The 25,804-nt window shown below is 43.8% G+C and overlaps 1 protein-coding gene across 1 annotated transcript in view; it reads left to right on the top strand.

The window, feature by feature from the left end:
• POLG2 (DNA polymerase gamma 2, accessory subunit) overlaps positions 1-25,804 on the top strand; it is a 378,043-nt gene that overhangs the window by 326,272 nt on the left and 25,967 nt on the right. The window contains exon 8 of the mRNA XM_078654341.1: positions 14,938-15,038. Within this exon, the coding sequence (XP_078510467.1) occupies positions 14,938-15,038 (101 nt within the window). The remainder of the gene's footprint in view (positions 1-14,937; positions 15,039-25,804) is intronic.

Genomic DNA, 25,804 nt, shown 5'->3' on the forward strand with positions numbered 1-25,804 from the left:
TGGGGTCCATGGCATCATGCATATTCATCGTGCCAAACGCACGTTTGCAGATGCGTCCTCTGCAGCAGTGTCTGGAAGATCAGTGGAAACAGAGGACGGGACGCAGGGAGGATCAAATTCATCTCCAACAGTCGGCAAGAGATTCCATTCGGTGGTGGATGAAGAAGGCACACTTGATGAAGGGAGTTCCTTTTCATCAGGACCCACCAACGCAGACTCTAATCACAGATGCCTCTCTCCTTGGTTGGGGGGCACATATGGGCCCTCTTCAGGTACAAGGGCTATGGTCAGACTTCGAGAAAGGATATCACATCAATCTACTCGAACTCAGAGCGGTCCATCTTGCTCTCAAGTCTCTGGCTCCATCTCTACAGACTCGGTCCCTTCTGGTACAAACAGACAATACCACAACAATGTATTATCTAAACAAGCAGGGGGGTACCAGATCCAGGACTCTGTCCATAGAAGCCCAGACCATCTGGCATTGGTTACTTGCACGGGACCTGTCCATAACAGCAGTTCACCTACCAGGGAGTCTCAACTCAGAGGCGGACGGCCTAAGCAGAGACTTCGTCGAAGCGCACGACTGGGTTCTCAACGAAGACATCGCGCACAGCATTTTCCAGGCTTGGGGAACGCCAGACATCGATCTGTTCGCAGACGCTGCAAACACAAAATGCCCCGTCTTCGCGTCCAGGTTTTCCCAGAAAGGGTCTCAAGGGAATGCCCTTTTGATAGACTGGTGTCAAAATTTGCTGTACGCTTTTCCACCGACACCGTTGATACCAGCAGTGATCAACTCCAGAATGATACTCATTTGCCCGGAGTGGCCACGCCAGTGGTGGTTCCCAGATCTCCTCCAGTTGTCAATCAGGCCACACAGGAGATTGCCTTGTCGCCCGGATCTTCTGTCCAAGCAGCAGGGGCGAGTGTTTCACCCCAATCTGCCCTCCCTGCGCTTGGCAGCATGGCTCCTGAAGTCATCCAGTACGGACATTTACAGCTGAATCCGGAGTGTATGAACATTCCTAAGGAGGCAAAGCGGCCTTCTACAAGACAATCCTATGGATTTAAGTGGAAACGCTTTTACCTCTGGTGTCAGAGTAAAGGTCTTGACCCTATTCATGGTCAAGAACAGGTGATCTTGCCTTATCTTCTTTACCTTGCTGTATCTGGTTTGCAGTTTAGTTCTATCAAGGTCCATCTTGCTGCAATAACTGCTTATAGAAAATCGCCAACACAGATATCGTTTTTTCGGATGCCTGTGGTGAAGGATTTTCTAGAGGGGTTAAGGAAGGTGTTTCCTCCAGTCAGGTCTCCTTCTCCACCTTGGGAGCTTAATGTGGTATTGACTAAGTTGATGGGTCCACCATTTGAGCCCATACATAAAGCTTCTTTGCAACACTTATCTTGGAAAGTAGCATTCCTGGTAGCCATCTCTTCTGCTCGTAGAGTGAGCGAGATTCAGGCTCTGTGTTGCAAGGAACCGTACACAGTTTTTCATGGAAACAGAGTGGTGCTTAGGACTCATCCTGCTTTTCTACCAAAGGTGGTGTCGGATTTTCATGTGAACCAAGCCATAACATTGCCTACTTTCTTTCCAAACCCTTCGAGTCCGGCTGAGCGGACTTTGCATTCATTGGATCTAAAGAGGGTTTTGAAATTTTACTTAGATAAAACGAAGTCTTTGAGACACACGGACTGTTTGTTTGTGAACTATGGTCCTACGAATACTGGTTTGGCAGCATCCAAGAGATCCATTTCTAGATGGATGATGTCATGTATCTTACTGGCTTATCAGCTAGCCCACAAGTCTTTATCAGGTAGACCTAGGGCTCATTCTACGAGAGGGAAAGCTGCTACCACAGCTCTCCTTAGGAATGTGGCTATGTCAGAGATATGTAAAGCAGCTACTTGGCGTTCAGTGCATATGTTTACACGCCATTACTGCTTGGATTCTGATGCGCAGACTGATGCACAAGTGGGACAAGCATCACTCAGAAATTTGTTTGCTGTTTCTAGTTAAACACTGTATTGTTAAAAGTGCATCTATGCATTTATCTGTTCGCCCGCTTCTAGTGGGTATGAGCTTGCTACTCTATTCAGTGCTTATGACTATTAATGAGTATCCCCTGGAAGAGAAGGATTAGTTACTTACCTGTAATCCTAGTTCTCTTCCAGGGGTATACTCATTAAAGTCATAAGCACCCTCCCGCCTCCCCGGGCGAGCAGTAGCATTGAAGTTTTTTCAATATGTATTATGAAGTTTTTAAGTGCAGATTCCTGCTAAAAGTTTACTGTACCGTACAAAAGAACTGACCTAACTGTCACCTGTGGTGCATGATGGGAACAGAGTTCTCCTAGAGGCCTTAAAGGCAAAGTGTGCAGATTCTCTGGGACCTTAAAGGCAGGGTGCCAGTCTGATTTTCTGTACACAGACAATTTTTCATATGCAGCCTTTTAGGCTAATAACTGTTTACAACAGGTTCTTTGATGAAAATAAAAGTTTTTCATGGTTATGAAATGCATTTTGGGCTCATGCCTGTTTATTGCATTTATATTTAGCATATTTTCATGCTTCAGAACGTGTGTAAGGTTGGCTTTATTAGCCTATGTGTATAGGTTAGGCTGCATATTATGGTTTTTATACATGTATATGTGTATAATTATTTTAGTACTATGTACTTTTTGATATATTTACACATATATATGTATATTGTTATGTGTTCCGGGTTCCCGCTCATGGGCGGAGATAATTCAGTGCTTATGACTTTAATGAGTATACCCCTGGAAGAGAACTAGGATTACAGGTAAGTAACTAATCCTTCTCCCCATCCCCCAATAACGACCTTCTCCATCACTACCACCCTCAAGTGGTGCCCCTCATCTCTACCAGGGCCGGACTGGAAACCACAACCGGCCGTGGCAAAGTGCTCGGCCGGCCCCACCCTCTCCACTTGGGGGTTTTGGGGGTACCGCCGAGCTTTTTGCCGGCCCTGTAACAAAAACGGCCCCCAGGGGCCCAAAACCAGCCCCCACCCTTGTGGCACACCGGGGGATTGCCTGGTGCCCGCTATGGTCAGTCCGGCCCTGATCTCTACTTACCCCTTCTCTCACATTTATGTATCCTATAGGTAGGGTTGTATAACATTTTCACGCCTTCCTTCACCACGCACGTCTTTACATCACAAATTCCACAACACATACCACTACCATGCATTTACATTCATTCACATTAGAAACACCTTGCCCACGCATTCAACTACCACGCAGACTTGCACCACGCTTACTGTCTGTGAAAAATTGTATCACAGTGTAACACTGCCACCTTCTGTTCAAAATGTATACATTAACTTTTAATACATTTTTTTATTCCATTTGTCCTTAACACATTTGGTAGTATTTGAACATATTATATTTTTTGGTGGGAGACCCCCCCAAGCCCCTTTTTTAATTATCCTCAAATACGTGGTTTTGTCTTGCGTTGTAAAGACTTGTGTGCCAACAGTCTTTACGATTTAAAAATGCATGGAAAATGTGCTAAGAAGTAAAAACTTTGGCGTAAAGGCTGTTTGCCATTTTATAGCGCTACTCATCCCAGTGTAGAGTGTCAGAGCGCTTTACATCATAAACATATTATACTGACCAGCAGCTGTTCACACGACATAACCTCACCCCACAATTGGATCGACTCTGTGCGGGGAGAGACACCTGAAAGCGCCGCCACCGCCGAGAGTCACGCAGGGGCCAAGACCTACCTGATTCACAAGTGCCGCCGCCGCTGAGAGTCACGCAGGGGTCAACAAAGCCGACCTGACTTTGCCGCCACCGCCAAGAGTCACAAAGACACCGGACTCCGCGCCGCCGCTCCGGGGGACTCCAACTACCGGCAGGCTTTGCGGCGGCGCGTCCAGAGTGACGGGGAACGCGCCAGAGAGCGCCAACGAATAGAGATAAAGCCGGCAGAACCCTGGCAGAGCGGGGGAGAGACACCTGAAAGCGCCGCCACCGCCGAGAGTCACGCAGGGGCCAAGACCTACCTGATTCACAAGCGCCGCCACCGCTGAGAGTCACGCAGGGGTCAACAAAGCCGACCTGACTTTGCCGCCACCGCCAAGAGTCACAAAGACACCGGACTCCGCGCCGCCGCTCCGGGGGACTCCAACTCCCGGCAGGCTTTGCGGCGGCGCGTCCAGAGTGACGGGGAACGCGCCAGAGAGCGCCAACGAATAGAGATAAAGCCGGCAGAACCCCGGCAGAGCGGGGGAGAGACACCTGAAAGCGCCGCCACCGCCGAGAGTCACGCAGGGGCCAAGACCTACCTGATTCACAAGCGCCGCCACCGCTGAGAGTCACGCAGGGGTCAACAAAGCCGACCTGACTTTGCCGCCACCGCCAAGATTCACAAAGACACCGGACTCCGCGCCGCCGCTCCGGGGGACTCCAACTCCCGGCAGGCTTTGCGGCGGCGCGTCCAGAGTGACGGGGAACGCGCCAGAGAGCGCCAACGAATAGAGATAAAGCCGGCAGAACCCCCGCGACGCGGGACGCGAGCGGGACGCCCGGGGCTAAGCCCGGGCAAAGGGCGGGCCCTCTACGGCCCTCATCGGCTCGACCGGCCAGGCTAGGCCACCCCCCTGACATCTTTCATACGGACTATAAGGTACTGTCCCCAGCCCGTTCTATTGCACATAATTGCATTATAGAGGCATTGGCCTGCCATTTTGTCACTGGATGTTTGATTGACTTGCATTGCACATCGTTTTGCCAACATCTACTGTTCCCATTTGATTTGAGCCTTGATAAGTTGCCGAATAACTGTTTCAATTATGGGGAAAAAATTGGTTCCTGCCCCAGTAGAAACAGTGAACACTTTAGATTCATATCTTGTACAAGTGGTTAGTAACATCAATAATTAGAGAAGGCAATCTCTTGGCTTAAGCCAATCACCTATTCTGCCTATTGAAAGTCTTTCCACAAGTATTGTAAGTACAGCTACATCTGATTCACCAACACAAAATCCACCATTAGATCTTGTAGATTCTAACCCTCAAAACAATAGCACCGAGGTTGCTGCTGCTGTCGACGCTGATCTTCCAACAGATAGAACAGATTTAATAGATCTATCAGATAGCGTTTTCATAGATGCGAACAACCAGCTAGCTACTACGGACGAAGACCCACAATCCCTGCAGCCTGCTATACGGGCTGTTAGAGCCTGTAGAAGACCCCCAGTAAAGAGGGGGGGGAAACAAATAGGAAGGAAAAAACCCGCCACACCACCCCCTAGGCGGGTGGGGAAATATGTAGAATCCGACACTGATATAGAGTCAAAACGAATTATCGATGACGATCTCTTGAATAGGATTCAAGATATGATAGACACAAAGATCAGGACCATAATTAAACCCCTGATCGGGAAACTAGATAAATTAACATCTGAGGTCAAAAAACTGGGTGGGGTACATAGTAAACTAGTAGATGAGGTAGAGAATTTATCCTCCCTCGTCACAAATTTAACACCCACGGACACGGAGGTTACCCCAATTGATAGCAATTTACAGCCCACTCAATCAGGGCTGCCGCTTCCGCCAGTATTACCGTCAGTGTCTGTTCCTGGTCAGGATGTAGTTGTAATTGTTGGAGATGCGAGTAATAGTACTACGGGCCCTGCAGTGGCCACACATCAAGAGGATGTTTCACCCCAATTTATATTGGAAGCCTCGCCAGTAGTACTGGTACTGGCAAATGTCCCTGTTCTATCACAAGATAAAACAGAGTCCATTCAGGGTCTAAAAGATAAAGCGTTACATTGGCTCACTAATAATATGTATATGGCTCAACAAGGGCTCGACAAATTGGCAGGGGATATTGTTATGACCAGGAGGGTATCTTGGATTGGCAGTAAACCAAAAAAGTTTAAAGGGGACTGTGTTATCCTAAACTTTGCTAACGCCGAGGTCCTTCCAGATATTTTGAGTAACATTTTTCCACCCCAACGTCGTAGTGGCTCTATAATTCCTCTCACTCTTAAGTTCTTCTATGATGAGACTCAGTTCGCTACCGTACCCAATATCCCCATTTACAAAAGAAACAATATTTTTAGCAATTGGGTAGGGGGTACCAGATCTCGACATTTTAATGACTGGTCTCAGCCCATAGCACATCGGGAGCTAGGAAGATTCAACTATTTGAATGAGTCAAACAATAGGCCTGCCCCGTATATGAGCCAAGATCCAATGGTTGGGGTCCCGGCCTACTGGGTTGTGAACCTAGTGTTTGGGGCAATAGACCCACACATTGGCTGAGAAACGATCAGTTTCTTACACGTCCAAATACCCCACAACCTATGTGGAACCCAGCTCTATATCGACAGGGTCAGGCGACTACTCCTTTTGAGTGGGGCTTTGCCACAGGAAATAGGTTTGGTCCTTTAACTGATTTAAATTCCTGTGATTGACTTGAACCAGGAATTGATCTGGAAAGGGAGGTGTTGAATAACTCAATATTAAAATGTGGAGGTCCAAATATTGTTGAGCAGCTTAACAATTTCGCCACCGGCGCAGTACTAGAGTCTCAAGTGTCAATTAATCCTGTTCAGCAATTAATTCCATCTCAGACTGTGCCTTATGTAAATATGAGCACGTTGGGAGTGGATACACAAAGCCTTTGCCGAGCTGAAACCAGTGAAGGTCCATTATTGCAACCAGTAGCTGAAGGTGACTTAGAGGATGTAAATGAACTAAGGTTACCCACTGATTCTTGTAAGATCATTAGTTGGAATGTAGCAGGCCTAAGTGCAAAACGCCAGGATCATGCCTGGCTGAGCTTTGTTTCTAAGCATCATATCATCGCTTTGCAAGAAACCTGGGACACATCCAATAATCTTTGGTGGGATGGGTTCACCTGTTTTACTAAACCTGCAGTGGCTAGCAGGGCGGGCAGAGCTAAAGGTGGATTGGTGATCTTGTTTGCGTTGGATTTAGTAGGAAGTTATAGGCAGAATAGCACTGACTCTGACAACATCCTAATGGTTGAAAGGGTGATTAACAAAACAAATAGGACTTTATATGTTAATTTTTACAATTCAGGGAACAGTGACTATAGCGGTCGCAATATCTCCAGTTTGGACAGTTTTTTAAACACAGCAGCACAGAATATCGAGTTAATTTTTGAGTTTATTTTATTAGGCGATTTTAATATTCATTTATGCAATTTAGCCTGTAAGGGAAAAGGTGCTAATGAGGTTGATGACGCAGCCTTACAGGGACCTCATTTTGAACATTCTGCAGAGGGGCAGGAGCTCGAAGATTTATTGGCTAACTACGATTTATATGAACCTGATTGCGGCCAGAGATCGCCAACTTTTACCGGCGCCCAAAATGGCACAGTGATCGATTACATCTTTGTTTCATCAGGGATTTTAAATCGGATCACGGACTATCGTACAGTTGCAACACACTACAGTGACCATAACCCAGTTTTACTCGAGGTGGCCTGGGGTGCCCAGATGGGGGCGCCACCAATCAATGTAAAATCGGCACACCCCCTGAGGACCACTGACCAAGATCGACGAGTGAAGTGGGCTAAAGTGATCCCGGAAAACTTTTATGAAAAATGCTTCCCTAAAATCAAAGACCAGGTGGAGCTTTGTAAAAACCCGGGCACGCAAGGTGAACACATAGTAGCAGCTTTCGAGGCAATTTGCAACCAGGTTTCTAAGGATCTTTTAGCAAAACCAACCCAGGGAGCACAAGGACATAAGCGATGGTTTGACTCTGTATGCTCGAAAGCCCACAGAGATCTGGTGGCCGCCCTAAAAATTGTCCCAAGGGATAAAGATGACATCTTGAGATTAAGGAAAATCTATAGGGCAGCCCTTAAGAACCGCAAAGACACGATTAAACGCGAAACATGGGACTATCTCCTTTCAGCGGCAGTGCTTAAGGATAGTAGGAAATTTTGGGAGATTATCAAACAGCCCCTATTCTCCGATGAAAGCAATGCTCCCATGGACTGCGTTATCACAGATGATAAATGGTTGTCTTTCTTTAAAAATGTCTATGGGGGTGACGATGATGGCATAAAAAAGGGCCCATTAACCAATGTAGATGTACATCCCATCATCTTTAATCCCCAAGAAGTGGAAATAGCTCTCCTGGCAACTACCAAACACAAGGCACCTGGCCCCGATGGAGTTCCCGCCGACTTTTTTATGTATTCCCCAAAACTGTGGTCTGAGGTTATGTCAAATGTATTTAATGCAGTTAATGGTAATCCAGCTCCCGCCTCCTGGGCCATATCCACCATTGTCCCCATTTTTAAAAATAAAGGTCAGCGGGACGATCCCGCGTTTTATATGCCCATATCCCTCTTGGACTCAACTATAAAAATTCTGGGCAGAGTCCTTTTATCTAGATTGAGGGAGAATGTGGAGGGTTGTGGTGGGTTGTCTGACTTGCAATATGGTTTTAGGGAGAGAAAAGGGACCATTGAACAATGTATTAATCTGCATCTACTCATCTCCAAGTACACGGTGGCCAAGGAGGGTTCCGTGTTTTTGGCATTTATGGACCTCTCCTCGGCCTTTGACCTCGTCAATAGGGCAAAACTTTGGTCAATTCTATTAGAGATGGGTATTGACGAAGCTTTGGTTACGTTCATGGCCACTATGCATCAGGAGCTTTTTGCAGCCGTCCGAGTGTCAAACAATGGTAGATGTACCCCACTTTTTAAATCTTTAAAGGGGGTTCGGCAAGGCTGCATTTTAGCCCCCACGCTCTTCACCATCTATATCAACGGCCTGGGGGCATACCTGCGAGACCAGGACGCGGACGTGCCTCGTGCAGGAGAGGTCCATATCCCGGCACTCCTGTACGCGGATGACGCCGTGTTGATTGCCCGCACTGGCGTAGGCCTGCAGCGCCTCTTGGACGCTTTTGGCTCCTTTATGGATAATTTGGATCTTAAGGTCAATGTTTCCAAATCAAACACGATGGTAATGGGGCGTGAGCGTTTCAAAAAAAGACACAAATTATTCTTCTGCAGAGGGGTCCGGGTGGCCAAGGTAACCACATTTCCCTATTTGGGCGTAATGTTTGACCAGAATGGAACATGGGGGCCACAGATAAGAGCAAAGAGGCTGGCGGTCATTAGATCTTCCTCAGCGCTCTTGGGTTTTGCGGGCAAGTTGGGAGCCAGGCCCATGGAAGCCCTTTTAAAAATCTACAAGAGCAAGCCCGTGGCCATCGCACTATATGGAGCCCCTTTGTGGGGGTACGTAAATCTTGACCCCATTCAAAGGGCAGAAAATAGATTTATAAGATCTCTTCTCTCCATTCCCCAGTCAACTCCGACTTATTCCATTCATAGAGAGGTGGGTTTATCCTACCTGTCAGATTTATTGAGTTTAGCACCCCTGACTTTGTGGTTGAAAATGTGGTTGAATGAAGATCTTCCTTTGAACCACATAATATTGAAGGATGTCTTATCACTAGATAAATATAGTAGTATCCCATGGCTGGCCTATTTAATTAAAACATTTACTGAGTTGGGTCGACCAGAACTCTTCTTTAGCCCAGATAAAATCAGAGCTTTGGACATAGGCCTTATAAAAAAGTCATTTAGGGATATGAAGGATGTGGCCCGTGAGGAAGTTGAACTGCAGAAGCCAGCAGTTAGGGCACACAACCTCTTGGTAAGTGTACCCACGCTTGCACCTTACCTCACTTTTGTTACAGTCCCTTATCACAGGTTTTTATTAACTAAATTCAGGTTTAACCTGTTACATTTTTATTTAAGTTCTTTTAATTCTTGGCAGAAGCCAGACTTAGCCCCCCCATGCAGCTGTGACCATTTTTCTGTGCAGGATACAATGCATTTTGTCATGTTTTGTAGCTTGTTCCATGAGCAGAGAAAAAAATATTTGCTCCCCATTCTGAAAGAAGTGGGTTTTACTCAGGTGCGTCCGGCACTGCTCTATTTACAGCTCCTGACAAATCCCCGCACAACTTTCTGTATAGCTAATTTTTTAGTGGCAGCCGCGAGGGTAAAAAAGGGGGGCCAAATTTCGCCTTAAATACCATTTTTAAAGTTGCTATGTGTTTCTTTTGATATGAAATATAAAATGTATTTTCTATTTTAATTTTGTATATAGTATTTATAATATGTATCCAGAATGATGTTTTTAGATAATTGTAGGGTCATGTATGTATGTATCCCTTTTCATGGTTGTATTGTTTTGTTTCTTTGTATGACTTGTAATAAGTCGAATAAAGATATTCTGACTGATGCTGCACATTGACGCACCCTCCCGTTAGCCCTGATGGGCTGGGCGGCTTTGTACAAACGAATTTTATTACCATGCTTTTAATACGCCCTACAGAATACGCCCTACCACATCCCACTGGCCTTTTTTAAACAGACAGACTAGGATCTCCGAGAATTATTGTGGCAGGGGGCGTGCCGCGTATTGCACTGAGAAAGTTACAGAGGAGAGTATCCGACGGAGGCCTGGCAATCATAGACATTAAGAAAGTACTATTGGGCCTCATAGCTAATAGTGATAAAGGGTAAGGGCTGAGTATATTCGGACTGGGATGACCATCCTACAGGGTCGATAAAGAAGCAATACCCACTGGTAACTATGAAACTATCCTATACACTCGCTGGCAGAGAGAGTGCCTACCAATACACATGTCAACTGTCGTGGGGTGTTGGACCGAGGCTGAGTACTGTTTGAGATGGCAGGCCAAGTTGACAGCCATGACCCCCCCTATGGCATAGCAATCGACTGAATGAGGTGTCCAACCTGCGGGATTTTTCGCTGTGGGCAAGGATAGGTATCGAGCATCTGGGTGACGTATGGAGGAGTGGAGAATTGATTACCTTTGAAACAAATACGAATTATCGACCGCTCAAAAAGTCACTATTTGCAGCTAGGCCACATTCTCTGAGTTCATATTCAGGAAGTGGCAAAAATGCCAGGATCCTCCCCCTTGGAAGACCGCTTGCTCACGGACCCCATTCCACACAAGGGTGTATCAGTGATTTATCGAAAATTGATGAATCCCCGACCACCTGGGCTCTCTGAGTAGTGCCTGGACGGACGGCCTAGGTGACATAGACTATGAGGACTGGGTGGATGCCCTACAAAGTCCTTGCGACATAGCAATCCAAGCTCGATTTTGACGGACACAGCTCAAGCATCGGGCCTAATACTCACGCACCCTGCTGTACAAAACAGGGGCAGTAGATACGCCACTGTGCTTGAGAGGATGTGAACGGGAGGGCTCCTTTTACCATATCCTAAAGTAAAAGTAAAGTCCACATTTGTAAAGCGCACAATCACCCGTAAGGGTCTCTAGGCGCTGGGGGCCGTCGGGAAGATTAAGCGAGCTATTGCCCAGAGTCACATGGTGCTGGGCTAACCGAGTGCCCCATGATTCAATCAATGGTATTGGCAGGGAGTGAAGACTGTGATGTCTAGGGTCCTATCGGTAAGAGTACCACTGACCCAGATATACCAGACTTTGGTGGGTGCTGGTGGCGGGAGTGGCAAACCTTAATATCGCGAGGCGGTGGGGTGCTCCTCCCCCCCCCCCCCGTCGGTATCAGAGTGAAAAACTGACTTTGAGTGGGAGGGCCCCTGGCGGGAATACCAGGGCGCTACTCTGGGGATATAATTCGCCGTTGTTGTAAGTGCTAGTGACCTCTGTCCAGGTGATTGGGGGAAAGTGATATTTTTACCCGCCGCCAAGATATGTGCTATTATGTTGTTACTCCTATACTTAAAAAATGTGGCTGGGCCACTCCATGATGTGTTGCTAACACACCATATTGTATTCGTATACTCGCAATGTGCTTTCAGAATATGTGTTGTATGATGAGCATGTTTAATAAAAAGATTTTTTTTAAACATTATACTGAGATAATGGGTCATACAGGTGTGTAAATCAATGTATAGGAAATGCTACTTAAGACAGTAAGGGCTACAAGGTGTAGGAGTCACTTTTCATCTGTACTGGTAGGCATTATATGTTTTGAGTGCTTGATCTTGAGAAATGGAGGGGCAGATTTACTAAGTTTCCACGCAGTGCAGTAACCAAAGTTGCTGCATTTAGTGAATAGGAGAGAGCACTACAGTACCATATGTTGTTAGATATGGAGCTGTTGCTCTCTCCTCTAACCCTGGCGTAACCTAGGCTGCCTTGAACAAGTGTGCATACTCTTGCACCATAGTGCAAGTTGTGTGCGTGATGTCAAGCCTAGGTTAAAAACAGAAAGAGTGCCTTTTCAGCGCAAAATTCTATGGTTTGACAAAGATTAATACTTTATTTAGGTGCAGCACACATGCAAAGGTGGAAAGATTTGGAGAAAATAAATCTCCAACTTTATGTCTGACTTTAGGAGGCATATTGTGTAGATCTCTTTCTACCGATGTTAGCAGATAGGGATTAGTGTCAAAATACATGGGTGGGAACATGGGAAAGTCCATGTACCACCCATGGTAACCCTCCTTGGCTCAAAGTATCCCATAGTGCTACATTAAGATACTTTAGGGCGTCTGTCTAAAGCAATTTAGTATGTGTGCTTTGAAGTAAACCCCAGAACAACAAGTTGTACCAGGTTTTCATCACTTATATAATGCAGACCAGGAGCAAAGTGTTAATACATCTGCCCCATAAACCTAGGATTTGAAATGCAACACCATGCTTGGGGGTGCCATGCTAATAATATTGTATTACTTCTGAAATTAATCCTTCTTAGCAACCTTAGACTAACAAAAGACTGAGTAAAAAATAATACGGTTCCATGTCTTTCCGTTTGCTTGTAGTGCCTTGTTACCAGTTCACAGCTCAATGTGCTATGTTAGAAGTATTGTAATTTACAAACTCCAAGTACCAAAAGGATCTCTGTGACAAAAGCTGTAACCCACTGAGCTATCCACATAAAATACAAATCTGCGTTCTGCATGTTATACGTAGTGCTTTGGAGCGGGAACATTAACCCACTATGCTACTTTGTCATGAGTCAAAACTGTTTCTCAAAAAATCATCTCTATCAAGTGCATTAGCCACCAGAGTTATCATGTTGTTGTTGTATCCCTCGAAAAAGGCTTGGCACACAAAGAGCTCTGCAGGCTGCTCTTATCTCACCTCAGCCTGTCCTAAAAAGAGGTATTTTTGAGCTTGAAGCCTGGTACAGCGGCACTAGTCGCACAGCCCTAAAGCCAACACTGTTTCCAAGAAAAGGTTTTCCTTGGAATTTTGGTGAAAGGTTATCCGATATCAGAGCTTAAGAAAACAAACTATGTCTTAGGGAGTTGAATTTCATCACATTTCTAAAATTGGGTCTAATGAAGATGATACTGTCCAAATGAGTAGATCAGACCCCGATGTGATATGAAATTAAAGCAGAAGTCGTGGCCCTTCCCCTTAGAGTACATTCCCTCGATTTTAACAAATCTGAGAGTTTTTTATTCCCATTGCCTCACTGTGACTAGAAGCACTTGACCAGGAGCTTCTCCTTGCAGTAATTCCTTTCTAGCAATAAATGTTCCAATTTTTTGATAATTGGTTTACAGCTTTACAATGCAAACTCTCTCTCTCTTTATAGTCAGAAGATTGAAATATAACTCATCTACTCAGTTAGGCTAAGGTTCATCCCTGTGTGAATGCCCTCATCTAAGATGGCCACTGTGTCATCACTTTGACATGGTAACCATCTTGGGTGTAGGAATTCCTATCAGTAGCCAATGGCATTCAAAACCAGTAGGGCTTTCAGCATCAGTTCTTAATGGTAATGCATGATGCTAAGGAGGACAAAGAGTTAATCTTTCCTTACATGCAGAGTTTCACAGCCACTAATCAACCTGATTCTGAGCTGCCATACAGAGTCTGATCAGTAAATGCGTGATGGAGCAACATATCTTCTCTCAGTTCTCTTATTTCTACTCTTTTTGTGATTATATGTCGGGCAGACCAATGAAGTTGTCGCTATCCAGAACAAATGATACTAGAATATGCTATTCCTGATGAATACATTTCTGGCAAAGCACTACAATGTAAAACAAATGTATTGTGCAGCAGCTCTTAGAGCCACCCAAGGTATCCATAGACCAACGATTTCAAAGTAAGGTTCCATGCCCAGCCCATTGTTATTGTCAGCGTAGGTTGAACTTTTGCCCAATATTCTCAGATTATCAGGCAATCCCATATTTCTTGTAGGTAGGGCGGCACTAGGGAGGATGATCATTTTAAATAGGGGCTCTTGACACACATTTGAGATTAGCAATGAGCCTCACCCTGCATGCCTTCCAGCAGCTTTACAAAGTGAGGGGTCTTTTTAGGTTCCCGACATTTCTGTGGATTTGTTATATGTACATACCCATGAATAACTAAAAGGTCTGTTTGGACACGCAGTTTAGATTGCCGGCGTGTTATCAAAATCCCACATTGCACCGGTACAAGAGTTGATTTGTCCCAATTGAGTAAGAGCCCTGAGGCCACCCCATATAAGTCTAGACTTTTCATCAGTTTCATCCCATTCATTTGGGATAGCAAAGGTGAAGGCGCGTATAGTCCGCGACAAAGTCTTCGATATCTCAATTTTTTTGGCTAGGGTCTCGATGGCCAGGACATACAGCAGGTATGATGGTAGGCATCACTAATGGGTGTCCCTCCCAATGGTGAAGAGTGTGGATAGTGTGTTGTTCACCTGCACCTGGAAGAATTATACAGGATCCTTATGTATTCTTGTACCTGGGGCACTAAGTTCATTATTTGAGCTAGTTTATTTCTGACTGAACTTTGTGATTTTACATCTGAGGTTGCATCTTGGGCTTTGAATATGTAATGTTGTTAGTGTTCTGTTTGTGGACACCCTCAAGATTAAACTAAAATAAAGCTTATGCACTTTTTATTTCTTTGGTGATAGGTTTGTCAAGGTCTGTTCAGTGAACTGTTGGAAAACGGAGTTTCTGTATGGCCAGGATATCTGGAAACCAATCAGACCTCTCTGGAACAGCTTTATTCGAAGTAAGAATTGATGGTTGCTACTAAAACGTATGAGCTTAAGTGTGTTTATTTTCTTGCACTAAACTAACAAGGTTTCTAAACAGACATGTTTAACGATCAAAAACAAATCTCACTGTTTCAGTATTCTTTATAGCAGTTAGGTGTTGCGGGGAAACTAAAACAATGAAAGACAGGACTTCTCTTAACAAGGCAAAAGCAGGTTTACTGGTGCGGCAGGGTGAGCAGCTATCCACACACAGGTAAACAGCTGGTCTCAATTTGCTATTGGCAGGCAGCCTCTTATATACACGAAAAGCTGCTGACATTACAATTATCTCAAAAGACAATAAAAGGACAAAGAGTGCATCTAGTAAACCATACAGTTTTACATAAACTCCTCTGCTCTCCTGCAGTCCCTGGAACACTATCACAGACTTCCCATCCAATTCAGACGCTGTTCTCATGTTGTTACCAAGCATGAGAGCTGGTGTACCTTCCTGAGGTAATCAAAAGTGGAAAGAAGATGAAGGTTTTGCTTGCAGAGAGGTATCTCACCAGCCTGTCCTTTGTTTACTTCCTTTATGTTACTTCCCACTATATGGAGCCTATTGGTGGGTTTGAAGAGCCTTGATGAATGTGGAATAACTGTGCCTTCTGTTGGTTATACTTCTGTGTAAGGCATATTTACCCCACTGAGACCTGGCCTTCAGCACTAGCGCAAATGTATGTGCAAATGGATAAGAGGCTGAAAACCCCAGAGCTTAGGCTTGCATTTTGGCCAAGTGTGTAGCCTGTCAGGTGTTTGTAATCAAGGATCCTGATGCTGGGACTTACTTTCACCTTGAGCGTGGATGTCTGCTGTTGCAGAAAGTACAATCCTGTATTTTTGACTGCAGTCAAGCCCTTCTTACATCTGCCTTTGTTAAGGTTCCTGCTGCTGGAATAGACATTCCAAGCACCAAAGGCTCCTTCTACTGTTCCCTCACTGCTTCCTGGGAGAACTCCACATAGGGCACTGGCATCATCATTCCAGTCTAGACAGGACCGGGTCATTGACTTTGGAATTGCTGCATATAGTGGAATAATGAAAAATAATTCATAAATGTGGTTATGTTGTGGAGCTTTGACTACACTTTTATCTTTAACTATAGTCTTAATTTCCTATTGGGTTTCTTTTTCTCTCACATTTTTCAGTTTAAAATTGAAAGTGAGTGAACATTTGTTTACAACAGTTTCTAAGGTGATGTGATTATATAGTATGACTTAATACAAAATGTTTTGTATTTTATGTTGATTATAATATGTTTCTGTGCATAATTGATTTTTGTTTAAATCTGTTTTACTGTTTTTCAGAGTGAGTGCAGCCGCGGCCGTTGAGGATAAGAGCGGTGTGGTGGCTGGGGGGGATTTCGAGAGACGACCGCGAGGGAAAATGATTAATTTAATTTTACCTTGTGGTCCTGTCTCGAAATGCCACCCCCTTTCCCCCCCCCCCCTCCCGTCACCCCCAACCAGCCCCACCGCTCTTACCTGCAGCGGCCGCGGCTGTGTCAGTGTAGCATAAACATTACTTTTACAGATTTATCATCATCAGTATGTATTACGGATGGCAGTTTGAACCACACAATAATATACTTTGTAAGCTTTTTACATATCATGATTGAATGCAATACTACGAAGTTGGTTCGGATGTAGTAGTGTAGATGGTGAACATTGATTGACGCTAGGCCTGCTAATCCGGTTCATTACAAAGCTAAACAGTTTTCCCAACAAGGCAACAGCCTACAACTTGTGCTATGTGAACGCCACCCGTTAAAAGAAGATACTTTAATCATTGATATTGTCTAAGCAGCTAGTTATACTACTCTGTTGTTTTTGTGTAGCATACATGTGCATGTGAGTGAGGATAGGCACTCCTGCTGACGATAGCCCCCATTTGTGCGACTCCCACCTAATATTTGCCCAGCTAAGAAGAGTAATTATTGGAATCATCTCTGGTCGCAAGAAGCGTTGCATAGACCCCCCTCCCGCCACGTCATCTTCCTCCATGGCCTGAGTTGGATGGTGTGTCAGTGGTTAGGTCTGCCATGAGTGCATCCCAATGTGAGGCAATAGGGTATTTTCTGAGACCCAGACTGTGTTCCCTGTGCAGGGCTGTACTATCTGCCCGTGCCCAGTTGGTGAATGAGTGCAGCCAGGCCATAATGTGCGGAGAATCAGGGGATTTCCATCTGCGGGTGATCAGGCGCTTTGCAAAGATCATCCTAAGACTATAAAGCGGGATGTAACCTTGTTTTTTCCTCTTTTATTCCTCCAAAGTATACAGACCGCCCATGTGTGTGCGAGATTTCTTTTCATACAGTGCAACAGCCTGTCCATGACAGCCCTCCAGTAATGCAGAAGACTAGGACAAGCCCACAGCATATGCAGCAGGTTCGCGTTTATCAGATGACAGTGGGGGGAGGCTGTGTCAGTTCGCCAAAAAATTTGATATATTTTTTCTGAGTTAGGCTCCGTGTACCACATACAATTGGATCAGGTAGAATCTGGCATTTCGAGGGATCATGACGGGGCTGGCCGGCAGTGTCCCACTCCTTATTGGTGTAAGGGAGACCCAATTCAGTCTCCCACTCCCCGCGCAATTGCTTTAGAGGATGCGCAGTAGGGGTGCGTAATGAACTCACTAGCCATCTGATCAAGTGTTTGCCTCATCCAAGTATATGCAAGTATTATAAAGTTAAATTAAAAGATTTTCCCACAGAGAAGCTGAAAGACAGGAATTCTCCAAGCTACAGCATACAGAGCGTGAAGGGGGGGCACCAGCAACGTAGTATAGGCTTAGAAAAACTCTGCTGGCAAGCCATCTGGGCCCGGAGTCCGAACCGTTGCCAGTTCACGTATTGTCTCACATATCTCAAAGGGTGGAATGGGTTCATCCAACTCTTGCTTCTGAACTGGTACTCTTGTGTGGGTAGCGTCACCGCAGCCAAGAAAGATGAGACATCCTCCGGTGTCGCCAGTGTTTGTGAGCATTATATGGATATGTAGTGGCGGGTCAACAGTTATCTTTATTGTATTTAGTTATTTAAAACCATTACAACAGTACATATTGACTATTACAGATTATCTAAATAGAAAAGCGAAAACATTTACAGAAAAGAAGAAAGAAAAAGAGCAGAAGAAAAACTCAGGAAAGGAGAATATGTGAAGGAAATATGACATAGCTGTATACTATAAATATGCAATAAATTGATGAAGTATAACATACAGGAAAATTTCTTTCTTCTTTTCTGTTCTTCTTTTCTCTCTCTTATTCCTTCTTTCTTTTTCTTTCTTTCCTCTCCCTCCCCTCTCTTTAAAACTTATAAAATGCTTAGGTATTGATTCTTGACATTAGGAATGTTATAATCTTCTTGCTTTTGTATATTCTGCATACAGTTCCTTTTGTCCTTGTTTATTTAAGTATATTAATAAAGCTTTCAAACACAAAAAAAAAAGAAAAGCGAAAACATTTACAAATGCTTATTTTCGGAAAGACCTAATTTAACTAAAAACATCACATTTTAAATACCAACAATAATTCATTACTCTTAGGCCATGTTTTTGTGAAACAAAATATAGCCAGTATTCTCAGTCCTGTATATTTAAAATTTCCTTAAATGAAGGAGTTGTAAACTTTACTCCCCTACACGCAAGAACGGCTGATCTTCCTCTTAGCCAGGAGATACCGGCTTGCCAGCATGAATGAATTCCCATATTTCTGAATAGCGATTTCAGCAGAGTTTTCCTTTGCGGTAATTGTACAGGACAAACACAGAATAAATTAATTAGTGATTCACTCTTATATTCACATAATCTGCAAGAAGGATTCTCTGGCTGTTTTTTCCAGGATGGAACAAGGTCTTTAGTTTCCATAATACCAAACCGGAGTAACATAAATTGACGTTTCAATCTTAATGAAAAATGTTCTGCCAGATACAGTTGAGAACCTATGCAGGAATACGAATTTATTACTGTTCAGGCATGTCTCCTTAGTGAAAAAGCATTTGTATCTGTTATATGTAATGTAATTCGCACTGCAGATCTTACCGCTTGCTTGGAAGATGCCTTTACCATTACAGCTTCCCAGGCTTCTTGTATGCCTAAGTCCTCAATAAATAAGATTAAATGGTTTCCCCAGGGTCCCTTTGTAATACTAGACAGTTGGTCCTCTATTTCCTTCCACCATAAATAGCTGATATGCTATCGGCCTACCCAGAGGCTTGTTGAGATTTTTGTGTATTTTCGGATGAAAATATATGATGGGGATCCGTGGGTTTTTCTTTGTGAGGAATTCAAATTCTTTCTTACCTACAATTACGGGTAGGCAGATAGTCTCCAGATGTGATTCACTGCTAGAACCTATATCCAAGTACGTGGACACGTTCTTAAAACCTTTCATTCAAGAAGTACCATCGTTATTAAGAGGCACCATGGATTTCATAAATAAAACAGAAGGGGTACACTTTGACCAGACCACACATTGGCTAGTTTACTTCGATGTGGTGTCTCTTTATACAAACATTCCACTAGATGAGGCATTGGAAGCTATGGAACATTACTTGGAATCCAGAATTCGGCCTTACCAGGTCCCCAGGGAGTTCATTCTGCAATTAGCCTCTGTGGCTCCCAAGAAAAACTACTTTAAATGCAAAGATACATTCTACATACAAACGAAAGGGACCACAATGGGATGTCCCTTTGCGCCGGAGATGGCCGTTCTGTATATGGCACGTTTTGAGGAGAAATACATCCACAACAACAACCCTTACCTGGACTACATAAAGCAATGGTACCGTTACATGGACGATGTCTGGTGACTTTGGAGCGGGACAGAAGATTTGTAACGTTTTTTTCCAATGGCTCTGTGGAAATGTGCCTTTTTAGGGGCACACCGGTGCAGGGTTCACCATTCTTTGTCCACGGGGCCTTAGACCAACAAAATAGAGATTGACACTGAAGCTGAAATTCAAAATAACAAGTTTATTCACTCATGAGTGAGACCACTTCCATACAACACCCTCAAGTGTTCCAGGAGGTAGTGGCTTGAATACACAGACCATGGGCCTTTTATACTGAGTTTTCTGCACTGGTAAGCATGTAGTTACAAATGGAAGGTACAGGCCTACACAGGAATAACTATTAACAAACATGGGCAATTGGGAAATCACTTAGTCAGCAAAGTGGGATGGGGGGGCAGGAGTGCTTATGGCAGCACTATTAGATTGACAGTTGAGTCTGAGACCAGATGTTCTGGCAGCTACAAACTATTTAGCTTGCATATTGCTTTTAGTTGAGTCAGGAAGTTAACTAAAATAGACAGCACAGGCAGGGAAAAAGATGAGCAGCAGAGGATGGAAGAATTACATAGCTGACAAAATGGATGCCACAAACAAGATGGTTTCAGCTTATGCTAACAGAGATTATTTGCGATTTCCAAAGTTCAAGAGACATCCAGACATAAAGTTGACCATCTCCAAGAGTCAAAGAAATCCTACATTTTTAGACATGGAGGTGAAACCTTTTGAAAAAAATTGGTCACAACTTTGCACAAAAAAACAACTGATGGTAATACTTTATTGCATTATTAGAGCTTTCACCCCCGAAGCCTGAAGGACAACTTGCCGTATGGACAGCTATTGAGAATAAGAAGAAATTGCACACGGCAAGAAGATTACATAATACATGCTGAAGCGTTCCGTGCTCAATTGATGAATCGAAGCTACTCCAAAAATGTATTGAAGCATGCTATGAAACGTGCACAGTACACTCCGAGAAAATGTCTTCTAACAAAAAAAGAAAAATCAAATGAAGACAAACTGGTTTGTGTTTCCACATTTGGGACACACACACACACACATTCCGTCAGATTATCCTTTAGAACTGGCATTTGCTATCAAACCTGGACCAACCAATGGATCCACCACTTTTTGCAATGAAGAAGAACGGCGGCATAGGACAACAAATAGCAAGGGCAGATGTCTTTCCATCAACTAAGAAAAAAGTCCTTATATCACAATGGAACCTCAAGCCCATTGAGGGACACCACAAGTGTGGAATCTGCTCCATGTGCGAAACCATAATTGTGGGCACCAAATTCATCTATCGGAATGTTAAATGGACACAGAAAGAGTTTACATACTGTAAATGAAAAATGTAATTTACGCAGTAGTATGCCCTTGTCCAAAACTCTACGTCGGCAAGACGAATCAAGAAGAGAGACAAAGACTAGTGCAACAGCGGTCCAGGATAAAAAACAAAGTCATCACTGCCCCAATGGTTAATCATTTCATAGAGATGAAACATAGTGAGAGAGACTTCAAATGGACTGTTCTGTGTAAAATAAAACCAAGCCCAAGAGGAGGGGATATTGAATCAGAATTGTTGAGGAAAGAAGCATATCTGATCTTAAAATTCAACAACACAGTCCAAGGATTGAATGAAATGTCAGAAATTGGGAAAACATGATGGGATTCACATATAGCCGGAAAATATATGCCCCACAGCTTATGATCACCTCATGGAATCTTGCACCTGTCAACAGAGTAAAACACCACTCTACTCGAGTTGCAGAAATTCTAAAAATAAATACTTAAGAGATTGACCAGTTCACAAGATGTAATTGAGCGTCATTAATTAAGAATAACACTCGGATTGAGTCACACATCATTGTGCATATATTCCCATATAAATACCCATAAGAGACCGCCCAGTTCCATAAGATACAATTGAGCGTCATGACTAAGAACAATAACCTGAGAGAAATGCTCATCAGTCAAAACATATAGAAATAATCAGGGTAGGATCATCCAGCTTTAAAAGGTTTGAATGTGCTACATGATCTAATAATAATCTCTTCAACACGTCTTCAAGAAACCAGAGTAAAATGCAGGAATTCAGCGATCAAAGCATACAAAATCCACACGCCACTGCGGTGGCAAATTAGTCTTCAAAATGACCGGCAAATCGGCTTCACTTCACCGGAGAAGCACGAACAGACTCGACGACAGTACGGCCAAGTCCGACTGAAGGAAAAGTGAGTAAACTCCGGAAAAATAGAAATAACACAATTATTATGTTCAATATGCCCTATACGCAGAGATCACACTGCGTGTATGTTTTCATTTTAGGACCGATTGAATTGCTTGGGTCCGCTAGCCTGATTTCGTTCACAAAAAGTATTGCTATGGCTTGCATCACTCCAGAGCAAGTGAAATCCTTATTAAAGCTACAAAAGTAAGTGGATGTACAACTTTTGACAAAAACGCCAAAACGTCTTTACTCAATAGAGCGCATTCAGCGGCTCCGCAAACAGGGAGTCATGACATCATATTTTATTTATTTATTGCAGTTACAAAAGCCCATGAACAAAAATGAAAAACGACTAGAAAAAAGTGCCCCGGTGTACAAATAAGCTGCTCCAAGACGGCAGGACATCTTAAGTCGATACCATACGTTACGAAATTTGATTAAGTAAGTTCAAAAGAATGCAATTTATCTAGACTAGAACAAACTATCGTTAAGCCAACCAAAAAGCTAAACCATGATTTTCCCGGTTTAGAAACACCTTATCCACAGGCTGAATATCTCAGAAAAATTAAGGCTTCATGAACCCATAAGAGCAGCAAATATCAGGAGGATTGCAGGTAATCGCCCTAACTCAGTAAAATGACATGTAGTGTGAAAAACTTATGGAGAGTAGAATAAATACAAATAAAGCATTCTGGATCTTTCTTTCCAGACTACATCCAGTCCCAAGGCCCTGAGGAGAACTCCAAAACTAAGATGGGGCTCAAAACGCGTCGGCATCCATTGCTGCTGGGTCAACATAATCACTAAAAATGTTTTAACAGCAGGGAGCAAGCCAAAATTAATTGCCCTTGTAGTCTAGCAATGTGTACCCAGTAGCCAACAACCTTTCGAGTAGAAACACAAAAGTAGTATGATATATTTAAATACTAGACTGTTGTATCCAATAGTGACTGGATTTAACCTGAATACATTTCCATTTATGTTCTATGTACATATTAAATGTATTTTCATTTACTTTGTGTGTGTATATATTGTCTTGGGAAAATGTGTTTCGTACATGTAAATGAGTGTGAAGGTGGTGTGTCTGATAGATAGACATTCTTTACAAATTAAATGAATCAATCCAAAAAAAGTTTTAAAAGAGAAGCTAATAAAGGCTTAAGAACATTTGAATAAGCGAATGATCCTAGTCTGTTAAATTCATTCCAGCAATAAAAAAGTGAAGTTTGGGTTCTCTCTTTGTTACTTATATATATTTTTAGGACATTCATACTCCGTTGTAAACCTATTGGTGTTTTACTTAATAAGACCACATCATCCGCATATTGTAGACAGCCTAACTTCTCTTCCACAAGCAATGGTGGATGGTTATTTTCTAAATCCAAAGCTTCTGCAATATCTGATAGGTATAAATTAAACAGTCTTGGGGCCAGAACACATCCTTGTTTGAGACCTATATTTGTCCTGATTTTAGATGTTACACGGGTTCCATCCCCTGTTTTCACTTCGGCCCATGTTTTTGTATATAGTTCAACAATTGCCCTTAATAAATCTTCCGGTATTCCCCATTCCTCCAATACCGGAAGACTTATTAAGGGCAATTGTGGAATTAGATATACAAACATGGGCCCAAGACAAAATAGGGGATGGAACCCAACTCTGCGTGTATGTCACTCTGCGAGTGTAGAATTGTACCACTGGGCGAGAGCAGGCCAGCAATTGGACTGCTAGGGCAGTCCTGGCGGTTTAGCCAAGCAAGTAGGGGACCTGCTCTATCTGCCACAGCATGAGTTTTGGCTGAAGGCATAGTTGTGGAGCGTGACCTCTCCAATAGGGCTGCACGTTCAGCATGCGCCTCTGTCAAGCATTGCCTCCCATTGAGGCTACCCTCCACTGGTGTTTCCAACTGCAATAGTTTGTGTTCTACACTTTTCAGGTCAGTTTCTAACACTTTGCGAATATTCCAAGTCAGACCTAGGCATGTACCATTTATTGTGACTTTAATGCGTCTCATTCCAGTGAACGTGTGTCCGTCGTGTCGATGTTACCCTCAAAGTAGCCTGCAATGGCTGTGTTTATTAAATCATGGAACAGGGGATCTTCCAGCACAGCTGGCTGCAGCCGCCAAGTTGGAATCGGAGGGCGTGTTGTTGTCCATGCCAGTTGCACATGTGGGTTATGATCCGAATGGGTACGGCCCATATAGTCAGTATGTGTAATGTGTTGTGCGACCTCCTGCATGCCTACTCGTCTATCTATCCTGAAGTGTAAGGCGTGTGGTGCAGAGTAGAAGGAATATATCTTTGTCAAAGCATTTAGTCTGTGCCAAATGTTTACTAGGTCCCAGTTATCTAGCCTGCTTGTACGTGTTCTAGCATTAGATGAGGCAGTGGTGTGGGGCAAGGGAGGAAACAAGTGATCTAAGTGGACATCTAGCACACTATTAAAGTCGCCCCCTAGTAACCATTGTATCGCACTCCATTGTGAAACCACTCTGGAGAGGACATCCAGATACACTGACTGGTCTGTGTTAGGAGCATATAGGCTGACAAGAAGCACCTGCCTACCATCCAATCTGTATCAAAACAAAGAGAGGAGTATCCCCCTTGAAGATAAAGAGCAGACGTATCTGGAGGGCAGGTTTTTTGGCAAGAAGGAGAGTATTCATCCTTTTGTTTAAAACCCCTCACTCACCAACCTAGTGGTGACATGCTTCATCATCGGGGTCCACCCTGGCGGCCTAGCGCCACCGGGGTGTGCTACGACACCTGTAATACAGTGGAGCGGGTTGTGACTGTGGGTGTGAAAAATTAAATGTTAAAAATTGTCCTGGTTGTACTCAAAAATATAGTTTTTATTATAGAGCAACTGAACAATGTTAAAATTAAGTGAGCGAGATCCTGGTAGGGGAGTTACGGCCAAGGGATCTCTATATGTGTTTATGTTGAATGGTCAACATGTTTCTACCAATAGGGCGTTTGCCCGGTATTCATCAGGACCAAAAAACAGGTGGACAGGAGGTGTGTGCTCCCTAAAAAGCACACCCTACCCTGATCCCCTGTGTACCTCCTGGCAAAATGGCCAGTGGTATGTACTGCTCAGTAAAATAAGTGAGCAAGTGAAGAAGTGAAAAAGAGACCTGTGGGGAGAAAAAGGGTAAACATAATCAGGTTATATATTAGCTTACTCTCCTGTAACGTCGTGTAGTGTCTCAGTGATTTGAAGTAACGTGCCAATGGGTATAACCCTCCAAATATATCAATACCGGGGTGATGAGGTGAGATACTAATCAACAACTATACCGGTCGATCAGTGCGTGTAATTTGCATGCAATGTGATTATAGCACTTGTGAATCATATCTATCTATGTATCAAGTGCATGCATTAGAGGCTGCATATCGTCTACCGCTAAGGTTGGTGTGCACTCACTGCATGGTAAATATCCCGTGGTGCTTCTACTCATGGCAGGATGGTAAATACTTGCGCGGTTGTTCTCCCATGGTGCTTATATTCATGGAAGGGTGATCTAAGGCATAGCGGTATCACGGCTGTGCTATATTCATTCATAGCGTTTGATTCATTCATAGCGTTAAATGACGATCAATCGACATACATAACAGACACACATGTAACATTGAGGAACACACTGACGCTGTATGGCATGGGCTAGGGCTTACTCAGTTGTGAGCTCTATGAGGCTTCAACGGGCAGGGCGT

This window comes from Lissotriton helveticus, chromosome 7 (genome assembly GCF_964261635.1).
Source record: "Lissotriton helveticus chromosome 7, aLisHel1.1, whole genome shotgun sequence".
Lineage (NCBI taxonomy): Eukaryota > Metazoa > Chordata > Amphibia > Caudata > Salamandridae > Lissotriton > Lissotriton helveticus.